The sequence below is a fragment of the Daucus carota genome, chromosome 5 (assembly GCF_001625215.2).
Source record: "Daucus carota subsp. sativus chromosome 5, DH1 v3.0, whole genome shotgun sequence".
NCBI classification, from domain to species: domain Eukaryota; kingdom Viridiplantae; phylum Streptophyta; class Magnoliopsida; order Apiales; family Apiaceae; genus Daucus; species Daucus carota.
In genome coordinates this window covers 29,311,082-29,334,573 of record NC_030385.2, presented here as the reverse complement: position 1 = coordinate 29,334,573, position 23,492 = coordinate 29,311,082, and the positions used below count along the sequence as shown (strand labels likewise).

General features: G+C 34.6%; 3 protein-coding genes and 1 long non-coding RNA gene across 6 annotated transcripts; 3 read left to right on the top strand and 1 right to left on the bottom strand.

The window, feature by feature from the left end:
* Nucleotides 1–1,825: 1,825 nt before the first annotated feature.
* On the top strand, nucleotides 1,826–3,369 carry LOC108222462 (uncharacterized). 2 transcript variants are annotated; one of them, XM_017396381.2, is made up of 4 exons: nucleotides 1,837–2,022; nucleotides 2,414–2,769; nucleotides 2,945–3,015; nucleotides 3,102–3,369. In XM_017396381.2, the coding sequence occupies exons 2-4, from the start codon at nucleotides 2,438–2,440 to the stop codon at nucleotides 3,113–3,115; spliced, it is 417 nt and encodes a 138-aa protein (XP_017251870.1). In that variant the 5' UTR covers nucleotides 1,837–2,022; nucleotides 2,414–2,437; the 3' UTR covers nucleotides 3,116–3,369. The 2 variants fall into 2 exon arrangements, with proteins under 2 accessions (XP_017251871.1, XP_017251870.1); XM_017396382.2 differs by lacking the exon at nucleotides 3,102–3,369 and having other exon boundaries at nucleotides 1,826–2,022; nucleotides 2,945–3,020.
* A 4,307-nt stretch (nucleotides 3,370–7,676) lies between these two features.
* LOC108222561 (F-box protein At3g07870) lies at nucleotides 7,677–9,413 on the top strand. Its single transcript, XM_017396467.1, has 2 exons — nucleotides 7,677–7,723; nucleotides 8,148–9,413. Exon 2 carries the CDS (start codon nucleotides 8,207–8,209, stop codon nucleotides 9,371–9,373), a length of 1,167 nt encoding a protein of 388 aa, XP_017251956.1. The 5' UTR covers nucleotides 7,677–7,723; nucleotides 8,148–8,206; the 3' UTR covers nucleotides 9,374–9,413.
* A 1,373-nt stretch (nucleotides 9,414–10,786) lies between these two features.
* Nucleotides 10,787–12,573, top strand: LOC108221530 (zinc finger CCCH domain-containing protein 39). Its single transcript, XM_017395401.1, has 2 exons — nucleotides 10,787–11,588; nucleotides 12,332–12,573. Exons 1-2 carry the CDS (start codon nucleotides 10,787–10,789, stop codon nucleotides 12,571–12,573), a joined length of 1,044 nt encoding a protein of 347 aa, XP_017250890.1.
* A 7,449-nt stretch (nucleotides 12,574–20,022) lies between these two features.
* On the bottom strand, nucleotides 20,023–22,841 carry LOC135152974 (uncharacterized). 2 transcript variants are annotated; one of them, XR_010292358.1, is made up of 5 exons: nucleotides 22,622–22,841; nucleotides 22,433–22,544; nucleotides 21,902–22,037; nucleotides 21,512–21,814; nucleotides 20,023–21,024 (listed from the first exon to the last, which is right to left on the bottom strand). It is a non-coding gene; the product is annotated as an uncharacterized LOC135152974 (long non-coding RNA). The 2 variants fall into 2 exon arrangements; XR_010292357.1 differs by having other exon boundaries at nucleotides 21,902–21,971.
* Nucleotides 22,842–23,492: the final 651 nt, after the last annotated feature.

Below are 23,492 nucleotides of genomic sequence, written 5' to 3'. Positions count from 1 at the left end.
ACCAACAGAGGCAGAAAAAAGAAGCAAAAGGCTTGTATATGTTCTACGCAGTATAATCACAGGGATTTGTTAATAGCTAATCAGGGGAGGTAGTAGCTTATCATATGTAATGTGGGAACTAAACATACGAAAGGAAATTTGTGGAAATCAAACACATCTTTCTGCACTGAGAGTAAGCTCCGACCACTGGGCTACTCAATTTTCAACAAATATAACTTTTCAATTAAGTGTACAGAAGGTGATGATAAGCTAAAAGCAAGCATAGCAAAAGATAAAAATCAGTGTTTTTCACTATACAAATCAATTTCTAAGAAGCTTTAGCTGATTGCTAGTACTTCGAGTTAAGATTTAGTTGACTGCAGATTTAATGTTTAAAATAGAACTGCCAAAATAAATTATAATATAGAAAAGAATCTTTTATATTACTCAGACGGAAAATTATATATATATGAAACGTGAAATAAGTAAACAAAGAATATTTGCTTACCTTTTCAGACAAGTAAAATTATCCTTTATTGATAAGAGTAATGATACCCATAACACATGTAGAAAGACCTGTGCCAGTAGCTAAATTCCTCCATAACCTCGAGATAGCAACAAATGACAATGACTTAGTTATATATGATTAGCTAACAAGTTTATCTTTGAGAACTCGTGTGATCTGCAAGATTGGAATTAACAAAATCATTTGGAATTATAAAAACATACCATGTTCCCAACTGAACCAACACTTGTAATAACAGCATTCAAAAATATAAACATCAGATAAAAGCACCAAATTACAAAGCCTTTGAAAGTAAGGAGTAGCATGTTAGATACCTCCAGACTTGCAGAATGCATTTGTTGATGACCATTCGACATGGGATTTGCATAGAACTTGGCTGCACATGTTATAGTTGATCAAAATAAGAGATGACATGTGATGCATAAATCATAAATGGTATAAACTGTGTACTCAAAATTTTAGTAACAATACATATTTGGGCATGATATATGAATCATAAATGGCATAAATTGTGTACTCTTGATTATACTAACATTATTGTATAGCACTTGCGATATGAACTCTGTTTTTTAAACAAATTGATAACTATTAATTCAATTTACTGATATATAATAAAAGTATACACGCCTAAATTGACTTTGGGTGGAGAACTAGTGTGCAAAAACAGGAAAATAGTACAGCCCTCTGTATAAGACTCATTAAACAGCTTTGTTTTAGCTTAAGATTGGGATTATGTTCCTGTAAATATATGTATACTCTTGCATAAAGTAAATAAGAAATATACTAAAGAGAGCCACTAATTATGAATCTTGAAATGGCTTTTGAATTATTGCAGAAAAAGAATCAAAATGAGTAAGAATAATTGAACTTGGCAAGAGATGAGCATCACAAGGAACTGATTTCTACCGAGAACCTTTCTTATATATCTAGCCATCCAACTTGAACCATGTCAACCCGCACAATATAAAGACCAGCAATCAAAAAGTCTGTATGCAGGTTACGCTGAGTCCATGTAGGCATCCATGTCATCTTTAGAGAAGCGGGGCCATCCATGTGAACATGAATGGAGGTAACATATCCCTGTTTCCGCACATTCAAATAACGCTTTCCCCTCATAACACCTCCAGAAATGGATATTGTAAAAAGGAGAATAATACTTGCAATCCTTTCAAATAATGCATGGGGAATCATGTAAAGAGGGGCATTATTGGTACAAACATAATAATTGTGCTTTCCTGCATGCAGCTTAAGCATATCACACCTTTAGAAACCCTTCCTCTCTTAGAGAGGGCTGCAGAGAATTCAAAAAATTATCTAAAACTTTTTAGAATTTCAGCCAAGGAGGCAATATACAACTCACATGAAATAATTGGTCCACTTATAGCCCCACCCTTGAGGCCTCAGCAAGTATAAAAACCATTCCAAGTATTCATCAAAATCATCAACTTCATTAACATATCTCTTCAGCTAATTCCAGTCTTGCTAACAGCTTCCCTGCCCCTATTCACGTACTTGAGGTGAGCCCTTCTCTTCAAAGCTCGTTTTTTCTGTAAAGATAGTTCTTTTAGGCTTAGCATCGCTTGCATGTCTCTTTTAACTAAACTTTCTATCATGATAAGAACAAAGAAGTGTTCCGGACTTTGTTGAAATCTCTTATGATGCACAATGGCATCTCCGATTGAAGCACCTGTTAACAATTTAAGTAGTTATAAAAACATTTGTTATGGATTTGTTTATTATGTATTAGCAACAAATAAGCTCTCTCTAAATCCTTATTACAGCACATAAATCGCTATATGCCCTTCCTATCTATATTGCTCGAAGTAATTATCAATAGGCAATAGCTCAGACATGATTAAATTTCCATATATAATATTAATAACTGTGTTTACATGTTAAACTTTTCAGTACTTTGATATATCAAGAGAGAAAATGAGCAGCGGAGACTGGATGTGCGGTTCATGCCAGCATTTGAATTTCAAAAAACGAGATTCATGTCATCGTTGCAGGTTCCCCAAGTTTGGTGGTGATGCTGATATGGCATCTTACGGGATTGTCAGAGAAGAAGTCATGGCCGGGGATTGGTACTGCAATGTCATGAACTGTGGAGCACATAACTATGCTAGCAGAACAAATTGCTTCAGATGTGGTGCATTAAAACAGGATTTTTACGGGTGTGGGGCTGGCATGATGGGACCAGGAGGGTATGCAAATGAAAATACAGTTCCTCCTGGTTGGAAATGTGGTGACTGGATTTGCAATAGGTGAGTTAAAAGGATTTCCTATTGTCAAACGGCACTTCTCAATACATGCATACATTATAAACTTTTAGTGATGCAGGTTTAAAACGATAACAATATAGCAAAACTAATATCCATCATAGCTCTGGATGACATTCTATGTATTATGCCTAATTTGAGCAACTTGGTACTTGATCAGATATGGATGTGGTGTACACAACTACGCTAGCAGGATGGAATGCTACAAATGCAAAACACCAAAAGAATATGGTTAGTATTCTATGATCACTCAGTATTTTTCCACTCTGAATTCCAATTATTCATCTTCCTAAACCATTCATAAACTTGACTTTCAGGTGGTGCAGTGTAAAGAAAATGAACTATGAACGAGATTTACTTGAAGCAGCAACAAATTAGCTGCAATTGCGGCTTCTAACCCTCTCAAACAACTTTTTACATATAATTATCTTTTTCTCCCATCTCCTTGCCAGTTAATTAATAAGCTGTAGGTTCAAGGCTGAGGCCTGATTTCAATTACATTGCCATGTCTTTCCCAAAGGGTTTCCTAGTGTAATGTATGGTGCAATCTAATTTTAGCGAAGCAAATGAGATCATTTAACTTTCTTTGCAAAAGTATAAACAACGTTTCACCTCTCCCTCTATCCCACCCCCCCCCCCCCCCCCCCCCCCCACACACACACACACACACCCTCAAGCACACAGTGTATTTGGAATGAGTATGATTCAGCTCTACTTGGTGTGGTCCAACGAATTTATTAGTGGTTTCTGAATTATAACTGTCAACAAAGGCTTTCACCACAAAGCAATCCGATCACGAAGCACTGGACCACCATTACAGCATTGTTCCCACAACTAATAACAGGAACACTAGAAAATTAGAATATAAGATTCAAATAGCCTCTTCGAGTTCAGCCTTGTCTTTCAGCAATTATTTTAAGTCCTTTAAGCATCATGTCTTCCAGATATCTCAATAGAGTAGATAAGAACCAGATACTCTGCTTTATGTGCTCATGAGCAATACCAAGTGAAGATGAGTCAATTCTAACCTCTTTCAATTTGTTCATCCACCTCGGGAGAACTAAGATAAACATTGCAAAATCGCCCATAAGGAACAATCATTGCAAAATCACCCATAATAAGAAACAATTCCACAATTGCTCGCCACAGATAGCCATCACATCTGTCTGTTCAGCGACCTTTCTTGTCTGAGTAGAATGGTATTTAGTTTAATACGGAAACTAAGCCATTTAGTTGACACGTTTATATCACTCAGGTTGGCATAGCTATCTTGTCCGATGAGGATATTTAACATTTGCTAATTATTAGTCCATAAATGGTATCTAGAAAGTGCTGTCTTCTCTAAACTACATCGTATAACTTTCAAGAGATTCTCGCTTCCTATACTAAGATGCTTTCTAGTATTAGCGAAAGTGTCCAACTCCAAATCAACTCCATCGCATATCTCCCTGTGTGCAGAGATTAGCTGCTCCTTCAAACAGCAACTTCTCAATGCTCTCGTTACTCATAACTTAAATCAATAATTAACAATATAACTGGAATTTCTTCCTGTATGCTGATTTCTGTCACTTTCTCTCAGTTTCATGCTTTCTATTTTACGAATACGACCACTACATTGCCGAACTAAACCAGGCAAAGTACTTACGAAACTAGATATCAAATGCATGTCATTGTCACTTGTGATAAAGCCCGCAAACAGTGGCTTGCATGGAGCACTGCTAATAAAATTATAGGGACTCATTTACGGAAAAGGAGGAATAACATAATTATAATTAGAAGATAGATCACAATCGGATAATAAAAATGATAACAGGCTACCTCTCGAAGAAAGCTGTAATAAAAAACTTGTTCTCCGAAAGTATACTACACTTTCTCTGATTGAGAAGATTGCAGTCCGCAAATTATCTTTTGCACAGGATTTTCATCCTTAAAAAACCCTTGCATAAATAAAAATGATAGATTGTAAAATTTTGTTTGTCCCAACAATATAGTATTCTCGTCTGTCAAAAATATAGTCAGTTTATTATATTGGTTATATTTTAAATTAAAAAATTAACAAGTTAACATCATTTTGATTGCTTGATTACTGTTTAATCCGCTTAATTAACGACAGCTTAACGGCCGTTTAATCCGCTTAATTAACAACAGCTTAACGACCGTTTAATCCGCTTAATTAACGACCGTTTAATCCACTTAATAGTCTGCTTTTTTAAAAACTCTTGATAATCTGTTTAGTACAAAATGGGACAGTTTAATCCGCTTAATAGTCCACTTAATCTTTAAAAACCCTTCATCACCCAGAAAACCCGATTCAAATCCCGCCTACCAGTGTGCCTGAGCTGTAGATTTGAAACTAAAATCTTTTAGATAAAACATAAAGAAAAAGGGTTCTTGACTAGAGGGGAGGAGTATATCTCAGCTTGCTAAGCAATTGTTTTTGCATCTTCTTCGGTTTCTCCATCCTGTAAGACACGCTAGCTTTTGAGTTATTTTTATGTGGGCGCTGATTAAATCGTATTTGAATCTTCTCATCTATTTTCTATGCTTATGCTATTTATTTGTTATCAAATTGCTTGTACTTGATTGGGTGCAACAATTATTTGGCCTCTAGGATATAGATGATAGTGGACTGCATATTAACATTGTGCAATTTAAAACTAATGCACCATTTGATCAGCTGTTCCCAGAGTGCCATTCCCTGAACGTGACACATATAAAATCTCAGTATCTAGGATTTGATAGCTTATTTTATTTTCTTCTGAATTTTACGTAAAATAGCTAGATGAAAATGAGACTAGCAGAAACAGATGCTAGGGATTTGGGTTGCTTCACAAGAAGGTAACTTATTGCGGATCAGTTGAAAAGGTTGTATACAGACCTTTTTAAGAGAGGCTGCACTTTGTAAAAGTGCGTGGTATATTTCCAATTCTGTAATAATAATAAAAGTTTATCAGGGATAGAAATTATCGTATATATTTTAATATGAATATCAAAGCTTTAGGGGCGTTTGAATTGAGGTTGGGAATGGGAGTTTAGTGGGAATCGGAATGATATGGAACCCGCAGAGTGGGAAGGATATGATTTAACCACCTAAAAGGAATGTGGTTCACATTCCATACAACCAAATAACTAATTCAAGCACTAATGCATGAGATAGGACGGAGGTCCCGATTCTCGTTAACTGAGCTCATTAAGCATGAACCTAACACCCCCTTGGCATGCATGCACCTTTTAGTTCAGTTTAGTTGTTTACCTAGTTTATTTGACCTCTCCGTATTTAAAATTTTCCAGAACTTTTGAAAGTACAACATAATAACATTATATTAACTTTAATAGCATTTAGTATGTACATGAAGTGTTAATTACTTAAATTTAATAATATACAATCTAATCAGATCTATATGAGTTATTCCGTATTATCTAGTATGTTATTGAGGAAGCAAATGTAGGCGAGGGAGAGCTGTCTCACCAAAGCTTTTGTCTCCAGGACAACCTTATAACTTGCTAGATTTAGGCTCGACACAAAACTACCACTCTGGGGGCATTTGAATAACACATGGGAAGGAGAATCGGGAATGGAATGGGTATCCCAAGGGGTATGAAATGCATGATAAAACCCATCGAATGAGAATGAAGTTCCGATTCCATACAACAAAATTGCTAATCCAAACACCAACACAGGGGTTGAGGTTCCGAATCCCGTTAACCTGGTTCGTTAACCATGAACCAAACACACCCTATATTTTGTCATTAACTCGTGAAGCAGATTCGACACAGGAGTCTTATAATTTATGAATAAGCAAGTATGGACATGAATATGTACAGAGATCGAAGATCAATTCTTAGAGGAGGAAAACTCAGTACATTTAACTGTAATGCACTTGATGCATGATGATACAAAATTTCCATGTCATGAAATATTTTATTATGTTCTCTGTCGGATTTATCTTTTTATAACAAAGGTCGTTGGCTACTGTTGTTAATCGCTAATGATTTATTTGGTGTATTCTGCGAACCCCATTATATTAATAATCATAATTTACATAGGATATTTGCCTTATTTCCACATTTTCTTATAATTACTAACATGTTAATTTGATTTGCATATAAAGCAAGACATTTAAGATATTATTTTATCTGTCCCTGGCATCGATGATTTTATTCTGCCTTAAGGTTAGAGTTGTAATCGACATAGGTACGGAAACGCAAAAGGAAAAGGGCCATATAGAAAGTTGTGGACTGTGATTCTTTGGCGGATATGACCAATATTGAAATATTGTCGGGGATGGTTTCTGTTCCTTCTATGCAATAGTTTGTACTCTGCATCATTTTAGAAGAGCACTCGTGACTACCATAATGGATGACAAACAATTAAAAAACAGGTCTTAGCTCGGAGAAACCTTCGTCTAAGATGTAAAAGTATATGCTCCTTACTCATTAATAACATGAACTTTTATGTACCTTGTGGTATCATCTAATGATGGATTAGATAACCTGAACTTCGAATAATTGACTTGATTCTGAGAAAATGAAGATACAATAGCTTTTTCGTTTTTGCTATAACTGCTTTGGATCACTGTTAACATAATTTACTGGGATAAGTTTCACGTGGGGGTTGAATTGGGTTTTTATATTGTTATTGTAATCCATATAATTTATATTTGTACATGTTTATCTAACTGACATATTTATTACTAATATTGGAGTAGTGAGAGGGACAAAAAAAATTTCAAGGCGGTGCAAAACGCGGTCGATATCACTTGTAACGTAAATGTTATTGTAACGTAAATGTTATTGACTTTATACGTCACACGTAAGTTTTAGAAACTGAAACGCATTCAACATAAACCCTATAAATAGCAATTTCATTGTATTTGCTTTTGTCCATGCTTGAAGCCATATATTTACATCTACTCTCTCCTCCAAGTTCTTTTTCCAGGTAATTTATGAATTGTATACTTCTTTTCCTCAAATTTTTAAGATATTATGATTGTTTTGAATAGCTGAACTGTGATTGATTGTAAAGTAACAAATTATCGAGGAAATATGTTAGGAGCTGGCTTTAAGGTTGTAAATCTATCTCATAAGTGTTTGAATAATGATTTTCTGACTTGGTTTGTTAATATGTATATCATGTTTGTGTCAATACCCCTCACTCAAAATCCTATTCGGGTATTGGGATTGAGGGCGTTGGATCGGTAGAGCTCACATCAGTAATCTTTGGGGCAAGATGCGAAGTGATGTTGAGATTATTTTATGAGAATACTAGCACTCTATTGTTGTTTAGGATAGCCGTGATTTATTATAATAATAATAAATTTTGAATTATGTTCACTAATTGGTAAATTTGCGGCATAATTCAGTTAACTGTTTGGGAATCAACAAGAAATTGTATATCCCTGTTCGCCCAAGAAAGGTTGCTATGTCGCGGAAGGTGTGCAGTGACTCATCCATTATGAATTTACCGTCAGAGATTCTGGCTGAAATCTTCTCAAGAGTTTCCATCAAGACTATACTCCATTGTCGAAGAGTATGCAAAAGATGGCTCAATATACTTGCAGAACCTTATTTTGTTAATTTGCATCTATCAAGATCCCCTGCAGGGCTTATAATCCACCAAGGACTGAGCCAGCCAAATGTTGATATCCTTAAAATGGTGGAACTTAACGACAAAGCTGACCACCATGATATTCATCATGACCCTTTGATGAAATTTATGCTAGGTTTTGGTCTTGAGGACAGTGTTATGTGGTTAAGTGGTTCGATTAATGGGTTAATTTGTTTAGGGTCGGAGAAAACAATTTGTATATGCAATCCGATTACACGAGAGTGCATACTCATTCCGGATCAGGAGTTCATTGGAAAATCATGTGCTACATTGCATCACGGCTTTGGGTTTGTCGAATCCAGCAACCAATACAAGGTTGTCCGCTTTTATAAGGGTAGATTTTCAGCAAGTGAAGGCTCAGAGGAGTTAGGATGCGAGGTTTATACACTCGGAACACGTATGTGGAGAAATCTAGGACATGTTCCCTTCTTTATTGATGGATATGGTAATGGTATCTGTGTCGGTGGCAACCTTCATTGGTTAGGATGTCAGCAAGAGGATCAAAAAGAGTCCTCCGAAAGCGAAAGGTTGTGTACTTTTGATTTGGATAGAGAATCATTTCAAATAAGTGCAGGTCCTGTTGTTCCTCAAGTTGATGGCTATACAACTTATAGGAACTTAGGAGTCCTAGGAGGTTGCTTGTGTGTATGTGATAACACACCAGACCTTGAGTTTGCGATTTGGGTGATGAAAGATTATGGGGTGACTGAAAGTTGGAGTAAAGAAATCATCATTCGTACCGATTTCCTGTTTGAGGGTATGCTGGATGAGGAAGTTTATCCTCTCAAAGTTTTGAAAGACGGGACCATTATAATGTATTGTGGTGAATTTCAATTGTTCACTTATCATCCTGGTACGGAAACCACACAAGAGCATGATTTCCCTGATGGAGATTATAATACGTATAATGCTATGGTTTACGTCCCAAGTTTTATGAGTCTCAGGAGTACTTTCATGCTGGAGAATGTTTTAGTGCTTTAGTTCTTCAATTTGGTTCACTGAATGTTTTAGTGTTTGTACTTTGTAAGCTGCACTTTCAAGTTTCATCTGTTTATCTCACATTTGAGTTCCATTTGTATTTTGTTTTTGTGGATGTTGCAAGTCTATTAGCACTAATGTATTATCATGTTGAATTATGTATATTGCACTCTTACTTGGTTTCAGAATCATAATGTTATATCTTGAGATGCATAACTTTGTGGTTGTGTAAGTTGTGCTCGTCTCTGCTGGACGCCCAATGTATACTGAAAGCCTTTAAGTTGGTAAGGACTATTCTAATTCTCGAATATGAATTTGTTTCTTCATCTATTAAATTTACAAAACTTTCGTTTTTTGATATCAAATAAAAAGATCAAACAAATGTAATGTTACATGTATTAAATTGGATAGAAATTGCTATAAAATACTTATTGAGTACAAAATTTGTTAGAAAATAATGTGATATCGATAACATAAGTTTGAGATCACGTGGGGAAATCAATGCATATATAAGAGGGTTCTTACTAAATTATAACCAATAAATATATGACACATGTAATTTTGTATCTAATTTAGTAAAACTAAGTTAAGGATGATAGAGATTAGATTAAGGAAAATCAAGATTACAGAAAAATATTCCATTAATATAGCTGTAAAAATCCCCTCATTATTATTTCCTGGATTCCTTCTCAATAAATTAATTAAATTCAAAAGAATCCGTAGGGCCCAAAGGCATAGCCGTTTCAAGATTTCAGGGCTGGGCTTTACGGTGTTTTACCTCTATCTGAACACGCACATAGACAACTAATGAACCTAGCATTGTCTCTAAACTTCTTTTTAGTGTTAAAAACATAGACATGACCAGTTGTAATAAAGCTTTGGTTTCTTTGGCCTGAAAAATTATCTTGTGGGTGCTTATGCTTCTGATATACCCAAATACTTGATCACCATTATATACAGGTTTGTTGGTTTCTTGATCAGCATTATATACTTGTTTATGGAACTTGAATAATTTGTCACTTCGTTGACGGTGACGGAACCAGGATTTTAGCGAAGTCAGGTTCGAATAATTTTAAGATGATATACTTTTTTTTTTGGTAAAATTTTACTTTTCATCGAATAAAAACAAATTTTTGTGTACGATTTTTGGAGTTCAGTCGAAGCTACCGCCTCGGCTGCTCCGCCTTAGTTCCTCCCCCGCTTAATGTTTTCGAGCCAATTGTGCTGTTTTCTGTAACCCCTTTAAAGGAAATCATCTTTATGTTTATGTAATATTCTTGATTATCTGTCTTTTAATATTCTTGAATCTTGATTATCTGTGTGTTTATTATGTATGTGTGTAGATTCTTGTTTAGAGTAATTCTTGCAAGAAGTATGAGTTTAATTTTTGTTTTCTATGCAGTAACGATAAGCAGCATGAACAATAATGATCATCCATCATCAAAACCACTTGCCTCCAAGCCCCCACCTTACCCGTCTCAAAATCATGGTGGCTCCGGGCCTCAAGGTCACAAGGACAGCAAACAGATGGACTCCCAAACTCGGTTTGAACATGGTCCTCCTTATAAGAGGCCGAGGAATTATGATAACAATGCATCAAGTTATTATGATAACAATGGAACAAATTCTGTGCCTTTTCAACCCCTGAACCCCCGAACTAGCCAGCCAAATCATACAGGGAGTAGAGGAACTACTAGTATATTTTTCAAAACGCGGATGTGTGCAAGGTTCTTGGCTGGTACTTGTCCGAATGGGGAGAGTTGCACATTTGCTCATGGAAGTGAAGAATTGCGTGAACCCCCACCTAATTGGAAAGACATTATTCGTGAGAAGGATAGAGAATCGGGGAACTGGAATGATGATCACAGGATAATTCATAGAGAGAGAATTTGCAGGAAGTTTTATAATGGAGAGGAATGTCCCTATGGGAATAGTTGCAATTTTCTGCATGAAAGTCCATCAAGATTCAGGTCTGATGTTGCAAGGGCTCCCCCTAGGGAAAGCACTGCAATTAACATCGGAAAAGTGGGACCAGTGATGGAGCAAAACAGTAACACTAACACTGGTCAAGCTGCAACTGTTAAGCATTTTAATGCCAATACAGATGCTTTCCAAGTCAATATGACGAAGCCATGGAGGACAAAGATATGCAGTAAGTGGGAGATCGATGGCCAATGTCCCTTTGGAGATAAATGTCACTTTGCTCATGGACATTCTGGTAGTGTTATAAGTTAATAAATTACTTGCTTTGTCTAGAATATGTCACACTATATCTTTCTTGAACATGTAGGTCAATTTAGTTGCTTTGTGATGAACATCTACTCTTTTTCCTGCTTGATTACGTGATACCTGATTCGGTTGAGGAAAAAACACTGTATACAGTATAAGGTCATTAGTTCCTTTTGTTTGCCCGTCCCTGCCTCAGTGTTGTGATTAGATGATGGTATTTTGTTAAAAAATTTCTGTGCATTACTAATGTCTCATTGAACCATTTATCTTTTGATTTAACCTTTTGGGTAGTTACATAATATTACTACAGTATTTGCATTCAAAATGTAAACTGAAGCCAATGAAGCCAGCTTTTCTGTGTTAGTTTTTAATATGACCACCCTGGGATCTACATTCTTCTGCCCTCGATTATGGCCAGCTACGGCCATTATGTACGTCCAACCTTGACTCTGGTTGACTGGTTGTTGCTACATGTTTGCTTATGCACTTCTACTTTAAGTGACAAATTTTTGTTAGCTGGTACAACTAGAAGTAATATTGGTTCGTGGCAAAAAAAAAAAAGTAATGTTGGTTTTTATCTTTGTTTTTTATATACGTCTAGTTATTCAAACTTCCTAATCGTATCACATATATGTAAGCTGTAACTGTGTGTATTTTATGCATTATTTTAACCCCCTCCCTTATTTTTCTTACAAACAGCACAATTTCCTAACATCTATTTTATGTAATCAGAGCTGCAGGTGCCTGGTGCCCACAGCGAGGCTGAGATTATGACAAATGCCCAGTATTTCTCAACAAAGCCTCAACCACAACTCTTAAGTGACGCATTAGCTACCAAAGCAGAGGCCATACTTCCCACACAAGAGAGGGTAAATAATGAGGTCTCCCCGAAGTGGAAGCTACATAAAAAGATTACTACAATTTATGGTGATTGGCCTGAAGATCTCACTCCACCAGAGAGCTCGCGACGCTAGATGGTTCATATATGTACCTCTGATATGACATCAGGAAAGTGCTGATTAGCTAGTGAGAAAAAGTTGGGTATAATTTGCTCTCTAATTTGTACTTCTCTTTGGGGTATGCCAAATTTTGGTTTCCCCTAGAATACATGGATTTTTAAAAGAAAGTTATTTGGTTATCAAACCAAGATGTTGGTTTTGGTACACATGCTGTTGCTTACAAAAAATTGTTTAAATAGATTTGGTTAATTACAATATAGCAAGTAATTTGCTTAAATAGCACATTCATTCTATGTTGCTTGACGTTTCATGCTCCACTTTCATGTCTAATTGTATTGGCTGTCTCAACTCTTAGACCTTGCACCGATGACATCTTCATCTCATTTCAAATTACCGAACTTCCTTTCAGGAAGGCAGAACTTTGGCCAGTTCAATTTGTGATGAAACCTCTTTAATGGCATCGGTGTTGCTATATTTCCATGAACCACAGCCTTTTCTATGTTTTGGTTTATTGATGAACAAATTAAGTGCAGTGTCAAACCTCAAAGTATGGGGTGGTTGTAGTTTAAAGGCAATAAATGTGTGTGATGCTAAGTTTCGACAACTGCAGTGTTTACGATACCAGTCAGACTGGCGGCATCTTTTGTAGGACAATGCAAACAGCGACAGCTACTATACCGTGATTTATTCTTCTTGATCGGAAAGTTCTTTATTTTCTTACATTTCCCCCTCTCATTTTGACAATGCCAGCAGAATGCTTGTTGGAAAACTTCAGTTTTAATTGTACATTTGGTGATTAGTTTGCATAACAAGTGTCAAATGTGTCTCACATATGGTTTCGACTGTATTAACTTTGTCTTAGAGTAAGTAATGGAATGAGAAAATTGGTCAAAAGGTTAAAGTTTTCCTGTGGTTGTTTCGTATACATACTGTAGCTTCTTTTGTTAATTCTCAGATGCATATTCACAGAGTGATGAGATCTCATTTTTTTCATAACCCTGCACTACACCAGAAGGACCTTGTTATTACAACAGTTTTCAAAATTCTCAAATCTGCTTTTACAGAAAACAGATTCCAAAAAAGTTTTGAAATTTTTATCTGCCTCCACATATTTCATCACTAAATTTTTTAATTTTTTTTATCATCAATACATATATTTATAAATTAATATTATCATCAACAAGTTAATGAATTTGTGCATGACTAACCGAACTAATAATTTATCTACTGATTTAGGATTTATGATAGATTTATCAGAGAATTATTGATAAATCTAAATTTTTTTCCAAAACGGAACTTAATCTATAAAATAACTTTTAAAGACTAATCAAGATTTTTATAACACCGAATTTTGTGTAATTAAAACATTTTCACCTCTAATTTTAAACAACACTCTTTGAATAATCTTAATTCAAAATAAGGTATAATTTGTTGAAATAATATTTTGATAACAAGGTATAATTGGTTGAAATAAAATGTTGGTGTACATATTATTTGCAAATATTTTTGCTTATAATTAATCAACTAGCGTAAAAACCCGGGCCTATATTATAGCTAATATAATTTAAATTACAATCAATTTTTAAAAGTACAAGCAAAATACAATTTCAACCAAGAATGACTAATTTGTGTATTTCCAAACACAAGCCAGCCACAACTCCGAGAAAAACTGAAATAAAAACCCGCCAACACACCTACTTCTCCTGCAATACCAAACTTCTCCATCTGCTGAACAAAAAGGTCACATTTGCTGCAATACCAAATTTGTCCATCTGCTGGACAAAATAGTCCCATCTGCTAATTAACATTAATATTATATTAATATTAATCTTCCATGCCCAAGCAATACCATAAACCCTGAAGAAAATATGTTTAGAATTCATTAAGCATGAGAAGCAAATTGAGTTTTATTTTATCATAATATATACAACTTGCTTTACATGTGGTCTAAATGATGCAGCAATAAGAGTGCAATGATATATACTCAATCTAGAAACTTTAAAACAAAAATACATAAATTTATTTGAAGGAAGATTGTAAACACAATCATCTATGATATGACTTCAATGTCAAATGATAGTGACTTTAAACTATTTGAACTGGCATAGTTCTTCTGGGATTATTTACTCACTTTGAATGCACAAAGACCATGCTCAGAACTATTTAAGCATATACAATCATATTTCAGGAAATTAGCACTGTGTGAACTGCATCAAACTAATTAATAATCCATACCTTCAACTCTGATCTTCCCGATTGTTTTCTTCACTTTTGAGAGGCATGCCATTCTACAGTGTTGGCACTACAAACAAAAATAACGAAAATAACCAGAATTAATTGCCCAAACAGCAGCATAAAAATATCCCAGGGTGAAATTAACAATATGCATTAAACTTATATTTTGGTAGACTCAATACAAACGACAAAGAACAAACAGAACAGGTGAACAAACTTAGAAAGGGCAATTTATAATCAGACATCCCAAAAGAATAGAAAAGGTAATAAAATTACCTTTGCCACAACCACAGATCCTAAAATCCAATTCTCTTTACAAACATAACCCTATAGACCTGAACGTTTTAACGGGTTATATATCAAACACGCCACCCATTACCTCAAAATATCTCACTTTAACCACTCATCTCATCGTGGACTCGTTTAAGCCACTGTAAACAAAATATATATCATTTTACCCACATCACTATTCATACTTCTTTACTTAATCATTTATCAAAAATCAATCGTTTATATTTTTGCTACAAAACCACTTCAAGTACCTTCATAATTGTCTCTAATATTTATCAAAATAATTTTGGAATTTCTAAAGCAACATAGTTAGGGTGATCACATAAATATATATTTATAACTAAATATTTTTTTAAATAGATAGATATGTTGCTTTATTAATTCCCAAATTATTTTGATAAATAGTAGAGACAATTATAAAGGTACTCGAAGTGGTTTTGTAGTAAAAAAACAAATGGTTAATTTTTCATAAATGATTAAGTAAAAAGGTTTTAATAGTAATGTGGGTAAAATGATATATATTTTATTTATAGTGGCTTAAACAAGTCCCTGCTGAGATGAGTGGTTAAAGTGAGATATTTTGACGTAACGGGTGACCTGTTTGATATATAAACCACGTTTTAACTATAATGCTGAAGCATAAGGAGAGATCGCTGAAAAACACAGTCAAAAGATTTAACCTCCGGAGGCTGACTATAGGTGTATATGCCTTGCTCACAATCTGAATCAACTAACCGAGGATTCTCAAGAATCTGAGAAACTGATGCGCGGTCGCTGGGTACAGAAGAATCCCTATTCCTACGTTTCCACATGTCGTACAGGTATTGAGAAAAAGTAAGGAATTTATAGTTTACTTTTTGGTTTTGCTCATGTAAAATGTGATATTCCAAGTGCTAAAGTTATCCAAATTAATCAAAAAAAATAAGAAACTAATGAAAGCCGTATAGGAGATTGTTGGTGTTCAAATAAGCCTAATGACCAAATCCAGGATCCCATTGCACCTAAAAAGAAAAAAAAGATGTAACAACAATGATATATCTAGCCATGTGTCCTCGAACTAAAATAAAAATGGCAGATATACAGTTGAGTTACCTGCACAAGAGTCACAAATTTTAGTTACAGTTTATAAACACTCGCACCGGGCCCAGGAAATATACATAGATACTGTTTTTACAAATATATAATAAGAAATTAAGAAATCACTTCTGGTGAGAAAATATTGCGCAAACTTCACAGGCAACGGAAGATTCAATCAATTAATTCTCACACATTAAAAAGCTTAGGGAACAGAGTTTCACCTCAGCCTTATGAACTTGGTTTAGTAATGCTGTTCGCAGCTGCTCTGTTTCCTAAATTTTTGAAAGAAGATACTTAATATCTTTTCCAGTTGGAGAGCAAATAGCAAGAAACGTGATCAAACTTCACCAGAATGATTATTGGCATTTGTACTGATTCTAATATCAACTCAGAAACTTTTACAACTATGAATTAGTCATTGAACTAATGGCTGAAGTGGTCAAATTGGTGATTTATTTTAAAGAGACAATACTTATGAAGCAGGCACTAAAAAGTACAAAATCTTAAAAATACTATGGAATGTAAATAGTGGGAGTCCTTACGCAATAAGCCATTACAAATAGTACAGTGAAAACAAAAAGGACAAGCATAGGTACTTCTAATGGCCAACCTTCAACGACAAAAACATCCAAGGAGTAGCCATCTACTGTGGAAAAAGCATGTGCTTCAAGATGTTCAGCTCAACCTCAGCAAGGAGCAAAGTCAACTACAGTTTTAGCACAGGAAAAAAACTATCAAGTGGATGAAACTCCAACTTCAGTATAAACACCAAGTAAATATATGCAAGCTGCACGCGTCCACTTCGTGCAAAAAAGTTAAGGATAAAAACATTCATCTATTAGTCCAGAAGTCATGTGCCACTGTTTAGCATTTAGAGAACAATAAACATTACTTTATTTTACTCTGATAGAACATAATCAACCTAGTCCAAAATTCCTGTAAAATGACTTCTTTAGCTATGGTATATGTTGCTGGAATCTCTATACCAGTAACATCAGAAAATGCAACTACATTTGTACTTACAGATTGATACATGACTTATTTATTGAAATTAATTTGTCATAAACATGTTGAACTCTAGATCAAAGTACATGATCTTGTAGATAAGGACCGTAAAATTTGGAACCAATAATGTGGAAGTAGATAATGGCATATATCAACGCTAGCTTGCAATTCAGTTTCAGAACACACCATGCAAATCAGAAAAATGACATGGCATTTCCTGGAATAGAACACGAAAATGGGATGTGGATATGTAGGTAATTAAGAAATTGCTGTTAAAAATTGAAAAAAGCGGATTTCACACAATATTAGAAAGAATTGGATCTTGTATCTATATGGTTTACTCGTAAGAGAGGAGTAAACTCTATGCATCTAGACCAAATAAACTACCTGACTGAGCACCTTAGGCCTGTCGTCTGTTAAAAAGGTGATCTCATGCATGGGTCTACATAACATCAACAAGAAAATAAAGTTAAGCACTGGGAATACAATCTGGAGACCGTCTATAGGCATTTTCGTGATTCACTGATACAGTACAAAGGATAAGAATAACCAAAATACCGAGAAAACTTGACACATGCATTAGCAATAAAAACGGAGATAGCTCGGGAATCACCTCTGCAAAATGACCGATGAATCAAAAACATTACAAGAAAGACAATGATTATCTCGATAAAAGTGATGAGAGAAAAGGCTGGTCGACGCTCTGATTTGAATAATTGCATACACAATGACTTCCACTCTAATCAAAATCTATACAATTTTTAATTGCTTGTTTGGGAACTTGAAATTCATTTGGAATTTGAATTTCGTGTTCCCAATCACAAATTAAATTGACAAATATTCGTCGACACTTACACAGTCATCAAAATCAGACAAGTAAAATGGGGAGAGAGAGAGAGAGACCGAATACGGGAGGTTTCTCCATCACGATCCATTCCATCTCCTTGTAAATTCTGCTGCGAGAACGGAGACTTATCACCTAGAAACCTGAAATGCAAATAAAGAAGTAAATAAAATGAGATCGAATTAAAAAGAAAAGGGGTAGTGAGAGAGTGACAGAGAGATGATATATAGAGCCAAAGAAACACTTATTTTGGACAAAGGGAGTAACTAATTGAGCACAAAACATTGTCCTTTGTGCAGGATATTAATCACAATAAGATAAAACCCCAAAACCTCACATACCAAACAAATAATCAGAACACAATACTACTAAAAACAATTACAACAAAGAAAAAGTCTCTTAATTACCTCAAACGTATCAGATTCAGCACAACAATCAATTTCATCAGTGAGCTTCCACAGTCTTTGTACCTTCAACACTTGCTTGCTCAATTGTTGCAACCTGGGCTCTTACACCTGCATGAGTTTTAATTTGATATAACACAGCATTCCAAAAGTGTCGTATGGTTGATTCTCGATAAGTATATATGCAGCTAAAGTTAACTGGTTACAGATGAGAGTAAATTTACTGTACAACTTTCTTGCTATGATATCAGGTTATAAGAGTTCAAAGCATTAAACATCAGTTTCTGCTGCAGTACTACTATTCATATATCACCTAATTTAACAATATCCGTTGATTCAGAATCTCGAATATATTTCTGTGAAAAGAGCCAGTCTAAACATTGTAAAAACCAACATTCAGCAACCACGCCACACAGAAGCATCCAGTAGTTTCAAGAACACAAAAAAGACCCACAATCCAGAGACACCAAGAAACTCAAAAGTCAAAAACACCCATCAAACAATCAACAAATTAATAAACACCGAACTCAAAAAACTAATCAAAACCAGAAATTTTAACCCATATAAAGCCATATATACAACATATAGATACATATAAGCAATAAAAAAAGAGAGAACTTGAGAATCACCTCTGCAGAGAAAAAAGGCAATGATTGTAACAATAAAAGTGATGTGAGAGTCGACCTCTGACTATGTGAATACACATACATATGCATACACAAGAGCGAAACAACGTAAAATTTTGGCAGAGACACAAATAATCTATCAACATAAAAATCAAAAAGTCATGGCAAATGGAAAGCCAAAACTCTGTAACTGATAAAAAACAAAAAATAATAAAATACAGACCTCCGCTATCTTCTCTGAAACTTGAAGAAAATGAACAGTTGACGGCATTACAGAAATTGTTTGTAAACCGAGGGTACGTAAATCATTTCACAAATATTTTATTTGTTCTTTTTGCCTCTGATCCTCTTTTAATATATAAATGTAGATTAGTTGAACTGTGTTCGAATGCTCTAAACACTCACTGCTGAGACCATAATTATAATAGGTTAATTATCTAGTTGGTTACTGAAGTGGGCTTAATGGATAAAATTGGTCACTGAACTCAAAATGATATCAAGATGGTCACTTCAAGTGGTCATAAATATCAAATAGGTACCTTGAAATATAAGTTCAAACAGTAGAAATATTATTTATAAAGTTTTACACATTATTTTGAATGTTACCAAAACCAAATAAAAGGTTATGACTTCTAATATTTATGATAATATATTTAGATTTTATCAAGTTTATTTAATATTTATTTTTAATTTAAACAAAGAAAATAACTATATAATAAAATATAATTAATAAATAAACTTGATAAAATATAAATATATTATTTTAAATACTAGAAGTCATAACCTTTTAGTTGGTTGTGGTAACATTCAAAAATAATGTGTAAAACTTTATAAATAAAATTTTTACTGCTTGAACTTATATTTCAAGGTACATGTTTGATATATATGGCCACTTCAGTGATCATCTTGATACCGTTTTGAGTTCAGTGACCAACTTGATATATTAACCCCACTTCAGTGACCAACTTGATAATTAACCCTAATTATAATATAACTAGGGAGGAAAACGCGCTCCGCGCGATTGAAAAATTTCTGTTATATATATTTAAGATATACTCTATTTAATGTTATAAATTTCAAATAATGAAAACTAACCATAAGGGCACTCAAATAATATATCCATGAAATTAGTATGACAAACCTTTGATATTTCTAGAATTATTGAATATGCGCACATCAATTTCAATCCGGTTTCTCATTTGTAATAATGTCAATTTATATTTACAAAAAGGTTTTACAAACACCAACGAATTTGATAGGTACAAAATGTAACCACAAAGAAGAGCAAAATGATAATTTACATTGCTTCATTTCGAAATCATCAGCATACAACGTTTTCCTCAGCAAACTTCTGAGCCTCCTGGCACCTGTTCCTGGCCAAACTTCTCCCTTTCTCAAGAACAATACTATATCTGTTTTTCTTATAATGAAAATAAAGTATCATTGGCATTGATGGTCCTCACCTGATCATTAGCAGCGACATTAGAATCCTTAGCCTTAGAGGGATCACTGACTATTAGAGTTGGAAGGCTCTCACCCATAATATCTTTAAGAGGGCGTAACACTGGAAGGTTTGCCTTCTCTGTTATGCTTTGTGTTTCCGGTGTCATATTGTCTGCCTTCTCCCTTATCCTTTGAGGTTATGGGACATACTGGTGTCTGATCTAGAAGTCCTAAAGCTCTTCCATATCTATCATTTTATTTCCTGTTATCGACTATCTCAAAGTGAGCAGGTGAACGTCTCCTAAGAGTTCCATATCTCTCATATATGCTATCTGGACTTCTGTCCTCAATATAATTCGTATAATCTTTGCCATCAATATGATTTCTATTATTATGTCATTGATATAATCTCTGTAATTCCTGTCACTCCTTCCACTGGGACTTTCTCTTTCGTGGTATCGTCTCTGACCTCTCAAAGAAGTCCTCCCTTAAACCCAGGCCAGACCTCTCCATTCTTCTCATTCAAGCTACCTTTTTTACCCTGTAGAATGAGTAATAGGCTTAGTGACTTGGTCATCGGGATAGCTTTGACCAGAGATTTCCTACTAAACTTTAATAACTATGACAAATGCATTGACTAATACGCTTGTTTTAGTTAAATAAGACCAACTCAATGGCAGCAAAGCTGTGTAAAGTTTTTTGTTTCCGGTGCAAAAAACTTACTGATTTTGCCATTGCATGCATACTGAAACTCCTCTGTCCAGCATATTTTTTATCCACATAGATGTGCCAGATAAGATCTCAAATTTTATGAATATTACGGGAGCAGGAAAGAAAGCGATGATTAGACTGTTCTTATCAACTACCTCCCATTTGGATGAGTATTACGTTCTGGATCCCATGTTTTGAGATAAATTTGTCTAGCTCGCTAGTTTGTGTGAAATGAAGATAAAGAGATATAGTTAGATGATGGGAAAAGAAACTATAAAAACCATTATAATATTACATGGACGGACATGCACAAATACCTCCGTTTTCTCTGCTCAGTAAGTCCCGATCTATCCTGTCAAGAACTCCGTTATCTTGCTTGAATTTCCCAGCGAATGAGTGGTGGCTGAGGATCATTTATGGGTAATCCCTGAGTCTGTATAGAGCTTGAAGGCTGTCAGAACATGCATCTGTCTATCAACCCACAAAATATCCGATTTGTTTAAACTGTAGAGCCCCGAAGCATATCTAATTATGGTTAACGACAAAAATTTATGCTCGGGATGAACTCTGTACTGTTTAATACACAGCTCAATAAGTGAGAGATCATCTTTCACCTGCAACTGGAGATAAGGGATGTTAATAACAAATGAACCTTTAACATTTTGATCATCGACACCATGCAATTAAAAATAATGGGTGGATCCTACCCGGTACTGTGATCTGTCGGTTTCATTTTGTAAATCCGGAGGTAACAAGCTTAGTCCTCCCTCCTGTATTCTTATTTAACATCACAGAAGCTATCAGAATTTCAGTATCTGTCAAAGCAAGTAAGAACTTCAAATGCTGAATGGAAACACAAAAAAAGGACATGCATCAAAAAGTTGTAAAAACACAACAATAATGGCCTACAAAAAATTTAAAAAATGAGATGCAGAAAAACGGGGCTGCTAAGTAATATAATCTAACATGTTAATCAAATTGTGGTTAATTTAAACGCAAACTAATAAGTAAAAACACAAAACACGCGTATACATAATCTTAGAGGTGTAGATCATAATCAAGCCGAACATTCATCACTGAAACATAAATCCAAAATTATTAATCACAACTCACATTCAGGGTACATTACAAGTACACTTTAATTGATTTGTCCAAACCAACAATCTAACTCTAATATACATTATCCCATCAATTTATCTGAGATTATTAATTCATCGACTATTGATTTATGGAGATACCTCGGAAGCAGCGAGACGATGAGCGAAGGTGCGATTAGAGATCTAGGCGTCCTCGCGTTGCGAAACATCCAAAATGGCCGAGTCCAGGTTGTGCCTACCTCGCTTTCTCATTCTAATAATCTTACGATTATAATAATTACTGAGTTAAAGTCATAAAACACACAATTAAATTTATCAGTAGCTTATTACCTTGCAGCACTCTCATGAAAGCCGACAAGTGGTAATTTAATATTTGTAATGAACAGTATAATTTTATCGATAAACGTCGGTTTTTCAGACGTCTTTTGAGCAATGCCAGGGCCCAGGGCACCTTCAATTGATGCAAGATCGTCATGTGTAGTTTGCCTGATCAATTTTCATTTGTGGATTCAAGGGAACAGCCATAGTGATTGTGGCTAGCGTAGAGAAGGGATACTAAAAACACACAAATATAATAACTGGTCATTTACCCTTTCACTGACCCTTTGTATTTCCCAGCTTTAAAAAAAAGTTTTAAATTATCAAAATAATGTAAAAATCTAGAAAATAGGAGAATTTGAAAGAAGGACTCTCAAATGATGCCACGTCATCCTATATAAATATAATGATTTATCACTTCAATTAATTCTAAACATACAAATATATTTTTAAATGATAAAATATATTTCTGATTCTACATTACTTAGACATCTGCAAACACTCATTTCAACTCTGATTTTTTTTTTTTTGAAAAAGATAAAGCGATTTTTTTAAATCCACTGATTCCAAATATATTTTAATTATATAACTATTATTTTAAATAACATAACTTTTGTTATCCATTAATTAATTAGTTTAATTACTCTTAAAGACAGTATTCCATCTAACTTACACTCCAACTACAACTCTAAAATTTTGTCTGTTCTTGAAGTAGCTGTTTCCACTATCGAGACTTTCATCGGTTTTCATCAGTGGAAAGTCTTAAACTCTTATATTTGTTTTCTTCAATAATCTTCTTCTTCGGGGAAGGATTAGGCTTAATTTGTTTTTCTGGATCTACATTATCAGAGTTTTTTTCTTCGATTCAAAAGGTGTTTATCGG